Below are 12,720 nucleotides of genomic sequence, written 5' to 3'. Positions count from 1 at the left end.
CAGCTAGGTGAAATAACATGGTGAGAAATAGCAACACGACCCGCACAGTAAATATTAAAGGGTGTTAATAGTTCATGTTGTCTGCTGTAGGCCCCGGGGCCCCCACTCCTGGAGACGCAGGCAGACTCTAAAAAAAGATTGGATCCTTTCAGCACGTCGGAAAACAGGTGCCACATCGCGAGCCAAAGCAAGCAAGATGACTGAACTCTTGAAAAAAGTGAGGTGTGTCAGCGAGAGAACACAAGAGGGGAGCAGTGTGGGGATTTGAATCATAAGACACTCACTCTGGAGAGCAGAGCACGTTAATCTGTTTAATGTCTCCCACACATGGCTCTAGAAAAAAACTTCATTACCCTCTTATGACCCTGCACTCTGTGTCCCAGACTGACAGAGCTTCTAGACTCCCACTGTTTACATGAGCCCATCTACAGTATGTCTGCCTGAGTACCTCATCATAACATCACTCTCTGTCTCTCTCTCTCTCTCTCTCTCAAAGCCATTCTGTGTGTTACTAATGTGTCATGTCTCTATCGTTGTCACTGAGCCTGAGGTGAGACAGGCGGCGTGTCGCTTATAGTAGCTAGCTGTCTGTACGTGGCTAACGAGAGTTCTTTCTCTCTGTGTTCTCTGCTCCAGCACACCACCGTCCTCCCCTTCATCATCATTGAGATGAGGACCACGCACCACCAGTATCCCAGCAGGCCTTGTGGACTGATAGCTGTGTGCAGCTTCGCTGTGGGATATGTTCTATGGTAAGAGCCCCCTTTTCTTCCCACAATGGGAGGCTGGACTCTTTTTTGGTTGTTGTTGCTAATTGATAAGAGACCATAAGATGTTATTGTCCGTTTCCACTTAACTTTGGTTTTTAAATACAAGAACATACTGTACAGAACAGAGAAACATCACTTTATAAACACTGCATAGTGAAGACCAGCAGGCCCGCCCCTCCCCAGTGAGCATGTTATCAGGCTAGCTGGCTACCTCTCCTCTCCAGGCCCATGGGTCTGGCAGCTAGCTCCACTTCAACACCTGTTTCTCATGGCTCTGTCCCTCCACACCCTCATGATGGATGGCCCTCTCCCAGCATGATGACACACAGTCTCTCGCAAATCTCCTGCAGATAAAACAGCCTCTAACCTTCCTCTATCAGTCAGGAAAGAGAGAAAGCGAGAGAAAGAGAGAGAGAGATCTGTCTCTGGTCTGGGAGAGAGGCCTGCCTTGTGACAAAACATTCTACTGAACCAGAGAACTAGACCCTAATCCTGACATGGCACGGCAGATGTAATGCTCACGGAAGAGGGAAAAACAGGCTGGGAGCTGGAGGAGCCCTCTACTGCAGCTAACCAGGGCCGACAGCATGGAGAAAGGGTTTCCAGAATCACCTGAAATGTAGGAGTCCCACTAGAAGTGTCAAGGCCCCCAGCTCTCTCTGTATTAATCCCTGGCTAAAATGAAGAGGATTATATCCCCACACGTCTCACAGGGTCAGAGAATCTGTCTCGCTTCCCTCAGCAGGAGAGGGAAAGTGCTGGAGCTGGGTAAATCCCTAGTCTGCCTTACATGGGGATTACCCAGCCATGGAGTTACAGAGAGAGGGGGGGGGAGAGAGAGGAGGAGGGAGTGAAAGAGGGATAGAGAAAGATGTTAAGCCTAAAGTAGGACGAGTTATGCTTCGGTGGCAGACGATCTGATCTGTGTACAGTTTTGTTAGTCTGTCAGACACCATCAATAATACAGACACAGGTAGGCTCAATAATTAGGATTTTCTAAAATCAGGAAACTGAGGAAATGCTATGTTACTAAAAGGAACATTGGGATTTTCCCCTGAATCCATGGAGTCAGTCGGAAAAAAATATATTGTGGCTTTCGAAAGAAGCATACAGTACATCATAAATGAGGGGAGAGGTCAACGGATGTAACTGTTAGATGAACAACCTTGTTTGTCCCCACATGTGCAAACGGAAGACCTAATATTCCCATTCCATTAATTGCCCAATTGTTGAATTCAGCTAATTGAAGCATTTACATAATTTACCATATTACTCACAGCTTCTCCGTGTGGTCTAAAGTAGTCTAATCACTTGATATTAGTGAGATCACCTGTCTTGTGGAGCAGCCTAGGGCCAGGGTAAGGGCCAGTCCAGTCTCACCCTGAGTGATAGCTTGGGAATCAGTGAGCTAAGGAGAGGCTGTGAGTGGACCTGTCACTAATGTGCCCTTGTCCAGTACTGTATGCTCTCTCTCTGAGACCTCCCCTGGCAGTTTCTCTCTCTCTCTCTCTCTCTCTCTCTCTCTGAGACCTCCCCTGGCAGTTTCTCTCTCTCTCTCTCTCTCTCAATTAAATGTCGATTTAAGTAGCTTTATTGCAAGTGAAATAGATAAAACAAAAGTGAAATGAACAAAAAATATACAGTAAATATTACACTCTTTCGCTCTCCCTGAGACCTCCCGTGGCATTGACTCTCTCTCCCTGAGATCTCCCCTGGAAGTCTCTCTCTCTCCCCCTGAGATCTCCCCTGGAAGTCTCTCTCTCTCTCTGAGACCTCCCGTGGCAGTGACTCTCTCTCCCTGAGATCTCCCCTGGAAGTCTCTCTCTCTCCCTGAGATCTCCCCTGGAAGTCTCTCTCTCTCCCCCTGAGATCTCCCCTGGAAGTCTCTCTCTCTCCCCCTGAGATCTCCCCTGGAAGTCTCTCTCTCTCTGAGACCTCCCGTGGCAGTGACTCTCTCTCCCTGAGATCTCCCCTGGAAGTCTCTCTCTCTCCCCCTGAGATCTCCCCTGGAAGTCTCTCTCTCTCCCTGAGATCTCCCCTGGAAGTCTCTCTCTCCCCCTGAGATCTCCCCTGGAAGTCTCTCTCTCTCCCCCTGAGATCTCCCCTGGAAGTCTCTCTCTCTCCCTGAGATCTCCCCTGGAAGTCTCTCTCTCTCCCCCTGAGATCTCCCCTGGAAGTCTCTCTCTCTCCCCCTGAGATCTCCCCTGAAAGTCTCTCTCTCTCCCTGAGACCTCCCGTGGCAGTGACTCTCTCTCCCTGAGATCTCCCCTGGAAGTCTCTCTCTCTCTCTCTGAGACCTCCCATGGCAATCTCTCTCTCTCACGGAAGTGTCTCTCGCTCACTCAATTAAATGTCAATTTAAGTGGCTTTATTCAAAGTGAAATAGATAATAAACAAAAGTGAAAAACAAAAAATGTACAGTAAATATTACACTCTCTCCCTGAGACATCCCCTGGCTGGCAGTCTCTCTCTCTCTCTCTCTCTCTCTCTCTCTCCACAGATGGTACTTCCAATGTCCTCTGCTACTGTTATGTATTAGTAGCACTTTATGTTCAAAAGTGTACAATGAGTATACCAAACATTAGGAACACCTTCCTAATATTGAGTTGCACCACGACCACCTGGATTCACCTGGTCAGTCTGTCATGGAAAGAGCAGATGTCCTTAATGTTTTGTATACTCAGTGTATGTTACATTCATTTCAGTGGTTCAGCATAATTTAGGGCCGGTATGTTTTTAGAATCATCATCTCACTATAAAAAAAATGAGTCTCTGGATTCCTACAGTAAGACAGCTGTCTGTCTCACACTCAAATGACCAGACTCCTAACTTTATGAAAAGGAAGTGGCTGGATACTATAGTAGGCAGACAGACAAAGGGACATGGAGAGTGGGTGTACTAGAGCTACAAAGGATCTCCACTTTGGCCATCTTTGAGCCTCTATTGCATACACACAATAACATACACACTATACACATGGATTTAGTACTGTAGATATGCGGTAGTGGTGGAGTAGGGGCCTGAGCGCACACAGTGTGTTGTGAAAATTGTGAATGTAATGTAATATTTTTTAAATGGTATAACTGCCTTCATTTTGCTGGACCCCAGGAAGACAGCAGCTAATGGGGATCCATAGTAAATGCAAATACAGACAAGTGGGTATAATTGAGCAATAAGGTGTGGCTAAGGGCTGTTCTTATGCACAACGCAACACGGAGTGCCTGGATACAGCCATTAGCCGTGGTATATTGGCCATATCCCACAAACCCCCGAGGTGCCTTATTGCTATTATAAACTGGTTACCAACATAATTAGAACACTAAACAAGCAATATTTGGTCATACCCGTGGTATACTGTCTGATATACCACGGCTTTCAACACAACCAGCATTCAAGGCCCAAACCACCCGGTTTATAATATAAACAAACTCTCTACTCTCTTTCCTTATATATCTCTGTCCTCTATCATCTCACCCCTACCTCCCTCCCTCTGTCAGGATGTGCTGGGTGCATCATGTGACCGGCGTGTGGGTCTACCCCCTGTTGGAGCAGATCAGTCCCCTGGCAAAGGTGGCCTTCTTCTCCTGCCTCACTGTCCTGATTAACATCTACTACGTCCTGGGAGAGGTCCTCAACAGCTACATCTGGGACGGCTCCAAATGTAAGCCCTCAGCACGTCTGGCAGCTGCTCCCTCTGTGTGTGTGTGTGTGTGTGTGTGTGTTCCACAGTGTGGAGCGGGATAGCACGCTAAGGGCCTCTACTAGCATGAATCCTTGTGGTTTCAGAGCCTCTAGTGGTGCTCTCAATCACACACCAGCACTCACCCACGAGTGCAAACGAGTTCAAAAATGTGTACACACACTAACACACACACACGCAAACACAAGTACACCGTTGAGCTTACACACACACACACACATACACATTCCTGTACCTATTTGCATTTAAAATGCGAGCTGGGAGGTCCGTGGGAGGAGAGCTATCTGCAGCGCTACAGATGGAATAGGAGAAAAGAGTCGAAAAGCAGACTGACTGCAGCTAGCAGACAAATCCCTCCATCCCTCCTCCCACCTGTTTAACACTGACCCACAAATCAACACTACCCTTCTGTTTCCTCTCACACCCTTCCACGTCCTACAATCTGCTCACTCATCCCACATCTCTCTTTCCTGTCTAATTCATCTTCACCCCTCCCGTTTCCTCTTCGCCTTTCGTTCCTTCTCCTCCGCCCGTTCTCTCCTCTCTCCCTTTTGTTTGTTAGTCCCTTCTTCCTCTCCTCTTTCTCCCTCCTTTCTTTCCAATCCCCTCCCTCCTCTCCCTGGTCTAGTCCTGCTGTGATTTAATTCATTTCTCTCTCCCACAGCTCCTTCCCTCAGAGCTCATATTCCCATCTCACCGCTCCAACATAACCTCAATATACCCAAATGGGACTTTTAATGATAGCTACAGTATATGAGGCCATGATAGCTACAGTATATGAGGCCAATTGGTCTGCTATGAATGTTCAATTTGGCATTTCATTTTGGATGGAGTGACTACAGAGTCATATTAGAAATGATGGTCTCTGAAAACGTGCAAACTCTTTAGTATTCCTGTTCTTTGTATTACACAACTTCATATTCCCCCCTCAACACCACTGATTGAAGTTATGCATGATTAAACAAGAGACAACCTTGCATTGATATTCATCTCTGTCTTCCAGGTGTTATAGACACAGACAAGGCTAAAGCTGACTGAAGGCCATTGCGGAGTAGGAACACTGCATTGTGGGTCGCTGCAAAGACAGGCCCAATCCGGACAGCATAATAACAACCTCTATGTAAATAAATTATTTAAAAAATATGTGGGAATATGATCAGATTTTTTTCTCTTTTGAAAATAACCTTTTGGGCTTTTAAAGTGCTGAGTCCTCCTCTTGAAGTTGTTGGACTGTAGCTAAGACCTGAGATGCCTGTTTCCCGTCAATGACAAGGTGGGATATGAATTCACCACTTTGCTATGGACTAGGAGGTATTACGATGACATTACATTTACTCACGTATTAGTATTTACTATTTAATCATCCTGTTTATCCATCTCTACGACTCAAGCATTATCTGAACACCGAGTATACTGCATTAAATGGAATGAACTTATTGCTATGGGTGTGATATTAATCTTAAGATGCTTAGGCACTCCGGCAGAGTTAGCAAAAGCCATGTATCAGGATTAGCTTTCTCTTCTTTTTCTCCCTTTTCACTGGAGAGCTTTCTAGCGAGGGCATCTCGCCTACAGAGTGGCATGAATGACAGCCTTTTCCTGGTTGTGTAGTGTCTAACAGCTGTACCATAGAATGTTCTTTTCTAGGACAGCCAGACTTGTGAGCTCCACTGTTCAAAATTACCCTTTCTTGTTTTTATGTTTTTGTAAAAAGGGATGACAGCGTTTGACTCTTGAAGTGTGTATGGTCTTTCAATAAAAAGGTGTTAAGTTATTTCGAGCGAGTCAGATGTGTGTGTGTGTGTGTGTCAGTCAGAGTCTCACTACAGCTCTTCTCTTCAATTAAAAAGAAAAATCACCACACTTGTGATTTAATGTTTGGCCTATATTTTCTCTGGTATTTCTGTCTGTCTTCTTTAGACACAGACTCTGCCCTAACATAACAATTCCTTTGTGCAGTGCTGGACAAGCTCTTAACGAGAAACACACATTCCAGCCCATAAGAAAATGGGTTAGCTCGACAGACTAAATAACCAGAAGCTCAATACAAAAGAAATGTACCCATAATATGCCTTTTCATTCACATCACAGCTATTCCAAGGCGCTAGTAACTCTGGGAGACAGACCTCAGAAGGTCTCATGAAATAATATGTTAGCCTATAAATGAAAGTATACCACAGTAGCATAATAGATAAATGGGATAAATTCTTTATGAGTGGCTGTAAGTTTGTTTTGACAGTGATATGATCTCAGCTGCTATTTATCATTTTTAAACAGGCTGTCATTGTATTACAACCCTATAAAATGTTTTAAACGTAGAGCCAAAACTGCAAAACACAACCGTGTACTATCCTGCATCTCCTCTCTAGCTATCCCCACTTCTTAGAAAACAAAACCTCTAAAAGTTTGCAACCAGCCAGCTCCCGTAATAGTAGCCGTCAGCTCAATTATATGGAAAAATGAAACCCTTCTCATCCATTCCTCTGCAAACACAGTCGTTTGTAGTGAAACAGAAATAGGTGCTCTTGACAACTGTGGTTTTTCATCCTGATAGATAATGACATCTTTGCCGGGTAAGTTGTTTGTATACATTTTTGTCATGGTGGAGTGTGTGCACCGTCGCAGGCTCTCTGTCAGCTTGATAACGAGAGAACGACACTTCATAGTCTTCTCATTAACACTGCCGGTCCCCCATGTGGAGGTGACAAATTGAATGCATTTTGAAGGATTTTTTGCTGGCATACATTAGCATAGTAATTGGGAAGTAAACGGTGTTTGGTAAGCAGGAGAAGCTTGAGCAACATTGCAAGGCTTAGTCACAGCCAATCAAAAGTATGATAACTACAAACTTGCAGGCGGAAATGCCAGAGTCTGAGCACAAATAACATTACCGCTCAACGCGTACTGACATTAGTGGAAGTAAAAGCAGTTTAAATGCAGCCTTTCTGTTCTCCAGGCCCCAGTGGGTGGAAAATCATAGAGTGACACCAAGCAGCTCATTCAGCGGGCACAAGATGGAGGCCCAAATATAGCCCTGCATAGTGGCTCCAAGCACTCACTGTGGTGGCACTCAACCCCTGCACCCTCCAAGCACAGAAAGTGGTTCTGAGTGGTTCTTTGGCCGTAGCAGCAGAGCTCTACATGAGTGACCTTCAGGGGGGGTTGTATGGTCAGAATGTAGCGAAGGGCATGACATCTCTCATCTAACACGCCACTACTGCAAGCATCAAACATTTAAAACCTTTATGTAGGAATGAACCATAACACACAAAACCAGAGGGAACTGGAGGGAGGTTATTATTACATGATTAAGATCAATAACATGACAGCATGTAAGGGCCTAATGTAACAGCGTTCTTCGTTTGTAGAAAGAGAGTCGGACCGAAATGCAGCGTGGTGGTTACTCATGTTACTTTAATGAAAGAAAACGTGGTACATGAAATAACTGATACTAAATACAAAACAACAAACGGAACGTGAAAACTAATTACAGCCTATCTGGTGAACTACACAGAGACAGGAACAATCACCCACGAATTACAAAGTGAACTCAGGCTACCTAAATACGGTTCCCAATCCGAGACAACGAGAATCACCTGACTCCAATTGAGAACCGCCTCAGGCAGCCAAGCCTAACTAGACACACCCCTAATATTACACAATCCCAATGCTAAACAAACCCCAATACGAACCCAACACATAAACCCATGTCACACCCTGGCCTGACCAAAATATATAACGAAAACACAAAACATATTGACCAAGGTGTGACACCTAATCACTGTTTGTAGAATAAACTCTCAAAGACAAATTATCTAAAAACCTGAGGGATGGAGCTGGAGAAAAGAAAGCACTCTCAAATTCATACAGTGACTCGGTCAATAAAAAAAGTGGTCATATGAAGCAGATGCTAAGCTACTGCGACTGTTTTGCTAGTACAGACTGGAATATTTTCCAGGATTCATCAAAAAGCATTGAGGAGTACACCACATCAGTCACTGGCTTCATCAATAAGTGCATTGATGACATCGTCTCCACAGTGACTGTACGTGCATACCCAAACCAGAAGCCATGGATTACAGGCAACATCCGCACTGAGCTAAAGGGTAGAGCTTCTGCTTACAAGGAGCGGGACTCTAACCCGTAAGCGTATAAGAAATCCCGCTATGCCCTCCGACAAACCATCAAACAGGCAAAGCGTCAATACAGGACTAAGATCGAATCGTACTACACTGGCTCCGAAGCTCGTCGGATGTGGCAGGGCCTGCAAACTAGTAGACTGCAAAGGGAAGCACAGCCGAGAACTGCCCAGTGACACGAGCCTACCAGACGAGCTAAATTACTTCTATGCTCGCTTCGAGGCAAGTAACACTGAAACATGCATGAGAGCATCAGCTGTTCCGGACGACTGTGTGATTACGCTCTCCGCAGCCGATGTGAGTAAGACCTTTAAACAGGTGAACATTCACAAGACCGCAGGGCCAGACGGATTACCAGGACGTGTACTACGAGCATGCGCTGACCAACTGGCAAGTGTCTTCATTTACATTTTCAACCTCTCCCTGTCTGAGTGTAATACCAACATGTTTCAAACAGACCACCATAGTCCCTGTGCCCAAGGACACTAAGGTAACCTGCCTAAATGACTACCAACCTGTAGCACTCACGTCTGTAGCCATGAAGTGCTTCGAAAGGCTGGTAATGGCTCACATCAACACTATTATCCCAGAAACCCTAGACCCACTCCAATGTGCATACTGCCCAAACAGATCCACAGACGATGCACTCTCTATTGCACTCCACACCTGGACAAAAGGAACACCTATGTGAGAATGCTATTCCTTGACTACAGCTCAGCATTCAACACCATAGTGCCCTCAAAGCTCATCACTAAGCGGCGTGGCTGGGGGCTTCCGGTGACGCAACTTAGGAAATGGCTGCCGAGTTTTTCGTACTGCACATCAGTTGGGTATTTCCCCACCCCCCTAAATTCAAGTATTTACTCTGAGCATTATAATAACTTACGCAAAATGGAAAAATAGGAAAAGGTAGCGGAGCTACCCATAACAAGACAGCAGAAGATATAATCAGCGATGAACCCGAGATGGCTAGCGCAAATTAGATAGCAGCAGCAAAATAACCCTAGTTTCGTGAGATGATGAAGGAGGAATTGGGCGAGGCGCTCACAGGCTTACGAGAGGAACTTAGAGAAGTTGTAAGAAAATAACTAAATGAGTTCAAGAAGGACATTAACCAGAAACTTGAATAAAACAAATTAGAACTTCACAGCATATCTACAAGAATGGGGGAAGCAGAACAACGCATTGGGGAAATGGACACATGGAACATTGCAGTCATAAAAAAAGTTGAACAGTCACTGAAAAGCCAACACGTACTACAGGCAAAAGTGACAGAACTCGAAGGTTTCTCACGTCGAAACAACATTAGACTTTATAAAGTAGTAGAGGGCGCAGAAAAAGACTACGCCCAAATTCGTGGAGGGTCTATTCAAGGACATACTTGAAGACGACCCTGACCTGGGATTCGAGAGAGCCCACCGAGCTCTGGCCTCAAACCCCCCCAGCTGCGCCCCACCAAGATCCATAGTAGTACGGTTCCTAAAATGCTCAGTCAAAGAGAAAGTCTTACATGCAACCTGGAAAAAGCCTGTTAACTTCCAAGGCCAACGAGTGTTCTTTGATCATGACTACGCGGGAGAGATACTGAAAAGAAGGAAAGAATACACCCCCATTAAGAAAGCACTTAAAGAGAAGGGTATTCGCTTCCAAATTTCTGGAAAACGGTCCGGTTACATACGAGCCTGCAGACAAGGCGGCTGAGGACCTGAAGTCAAGGGGCTTCCCAGTGGAGTATACCGCCAGGAGAAAGGCAACATCACCAGCGGAAAGACTTGAGCAGGCTCTCCCATGGATCGTTGTCGACCAGCAGGGTCATGGAGAAAGAGGGAAACCATCTCGGCGAGAGGACGTTCACATCCGAGAGAGACTCAGGCATTTCCAACGGGAAGATGGAAGAGACTGAATCAGATTTAACAGAATGAATAGTTACCGCGAGCTGTTAAGACTTTGGGTTGTTACTGTTGACATTGCAATAGGTAAAATATCTCCCCTAATGCTGAACAAAGGTGAGTAGCCAAAAGGCATGTACTCTTTATGAACACACTAAGTAGTGTCACGTTAATAACATATATATTAGCTAAGGATTAATGACACATTGACGGGGCGACAGAAGGGCATATCAGGGGGAGGATTCGTGATATGCAAGCATGACCGATATAGTTTCACTTGTAATTAACCGATGTGTATAAGCGACGAAATAGGCGCCCTTATTATTTTCGGTTCCACCAGGTCTTGTTTGTGTCTACGTCACGCATTTTCATATCTGAGCGAGGGGCCCATCCTGCGGACAGGCTCATCCCCTCAAACCCAAGAGACAGTCCTCTGACATGGAAGTCCAAATACCAAAGTATTTACCCGCTTTGGTTTACTTGATTATCGTTCTTGATTTTTCATTCATTTTTAGGCTCATGTTAAGCAGGCAGTTATGGTGCACAGGGTTTTTTATTTATATCCATGCATCATCGGGAATATAAGGTCACAAGTCTCAATGTAAACACTGGGGAGTGACATCAAGAGAAGTAAGGTAATAGCAAAGATGAAACGGGAGAGAGGTGACATACTATTCTGACAGGAAACTCACTTATCCACACCTGAACACGAGAAACTCAAGAAAATGGGATATAGGAACACTTTATTTTTCTTACAAAATGGGTAGAAGGGGAGTTGCAATCTTGATCCCAAATTCAGTTAAACTCAAAATTATGTCAGAAATTAAAGACAAGGAGGGTAGATTTATACTTGTTAAATTTGTAAGTCGCTCTGGATAAGAGCGTCTGCTAAATGACTTAAATGTAAATGTAAATGTTAAATATAACCTCGATAACAAGGACGTTACATTATTTAATGTATATGTGCCCCCAGGGAGTGACATGGTCTTCTACAGGAAGTTACATTATTTAATGTATACGCATCCCCAGGGAGTGACATGGTCTTCTACAGGAAGTTACATTATTTAATGTATACGCATCCCCAGGGAGTGACATGGTCTTCTACAGGAAGTTACATTATTTAATGTATACGCATCCCCAGGGAGTGACATGGTCTTCTACAGGAAGGTGTTTCATTTAATTGCCACAGAAACCTCTGGCACTTTTATCTGTGGAGGGGATTTTAACACAGTTCTAAACTCAAACTTGGACAGCACAAATCAAAATAGGAAAATGAGTCTAGTTGCTAAAAAGATCAATAGGATACTGCAGGATCTAGGACTGCTCGATGTATGGCGTGACACATCCACAAGACCGATAAGAAATATACTTTTTACTCAGCCCGCCACACTGAATACTCCAGGTTAGACTACTTTTTCATGTACAGTGCAGATAGACACAGGCTTAAGGATTGTAGGATCGGGCAGAGCGACTTATCAGATAATAATGGAGTTTACCTTACTCTACACCTTGATAGCAAACCAAGAAATACTATATGGAGACTTAATACAAACATGCTGAATGATCCAGCATTCAAGGAATCAATAAAGACAGAATTTAACATCTATCTGGAGAATAATGATAACGGTGAAGTATCTCCTGCTACATTGTGGGATGCAGCTATGGCGGTTATTAGAGGAAAGATCATAGTCACATCTCTCAAGAAAAAGATTAAAGCACAGAAACTGCTGAAATTACAGGAAACCCTAAGAAACTTAGAACAATCTCATAATCAATACAAAGTCCCTCTTATATTACGAGAGATTCAAAAGGTAAAACAGGAAATTGACCAGCTTTGGTTCCTGAAACAACGGTATATTATGAAGCAGGCTCAAAGGCAACCAAATTACTAGCATGGAGACTCAGGAAACAACAAGCACAGAATACCATTTTAAAAATGATAGACTAGAAATAACTACTGAAGAAATTAATAAAGCAACATCTCAACAAAAAGTCAACAAGTCTCCAGGCACTGATGGCTTCCCTTCAGAATGGTTCAAGACCTTCAGAGAACAACTAACACCTCTACTTAAGGCCTGTTTTAACTGGACTCTGCGGGAGGGGGGTCTCCCACCGTCATGGAGGGAGGCCATCATATCTGTAATCCCAAAAGAGGGTAAAGATAAGAAGGAATGCAGTTCATATAGACCTATCGCAATTCTTAACACAGATTATAAACTATA

General features: G+C 44.5%; 1 protein-coding gene across 1 annotated transcript in view; it reads left to right on the top strand.

Annotated features, from left to right (window-relative positions):
* Positions 1-6,354, top strand: part of LOC115139395 (androgen-induced gene 1 protein-like) — a 63,578-nt gene extending 57,224 nt beyond the window's left edge. The window contains exons 4-6 of the mRNA XM_029676716.2: positions 637-752; positions 4,268-4,431; positions 5,474-6,354. Of these exons, the coding sequence (XP_029532576.1) occupies positions 637-752; positions 4,268-4,431; positions 5,474-5,508 (315 nt within the window). The 3' untranslated portion in view covers positions 5,509-6,354. The remainder of the gene's footprint in view (positions 1-636; positions 753-4,267; positions 4,432-5,473) is intronic.
* Positions 6,355-12,720: the final 6,366 nt, after the last annotated feature.

The sequence above is a fragment of the Oncorhynchus nerka genome, linkage group LG13 (assembly GCF_034236695.1).
Source record: "Oncorhynchus nerka isolate Pitt River linkage group LG13, Oner_Uvic_2.0, whole genome shotgun sequence".
NCBI lineage: Eukaryota > Metazoa > Chordata > Actinopteri > Salmoniformes > Salmonidae > Oncorhynchus > Oncorhynchus nerka.
This window is presented reverse-complemented; position numbering and strand designations above follow the sequence as displayed.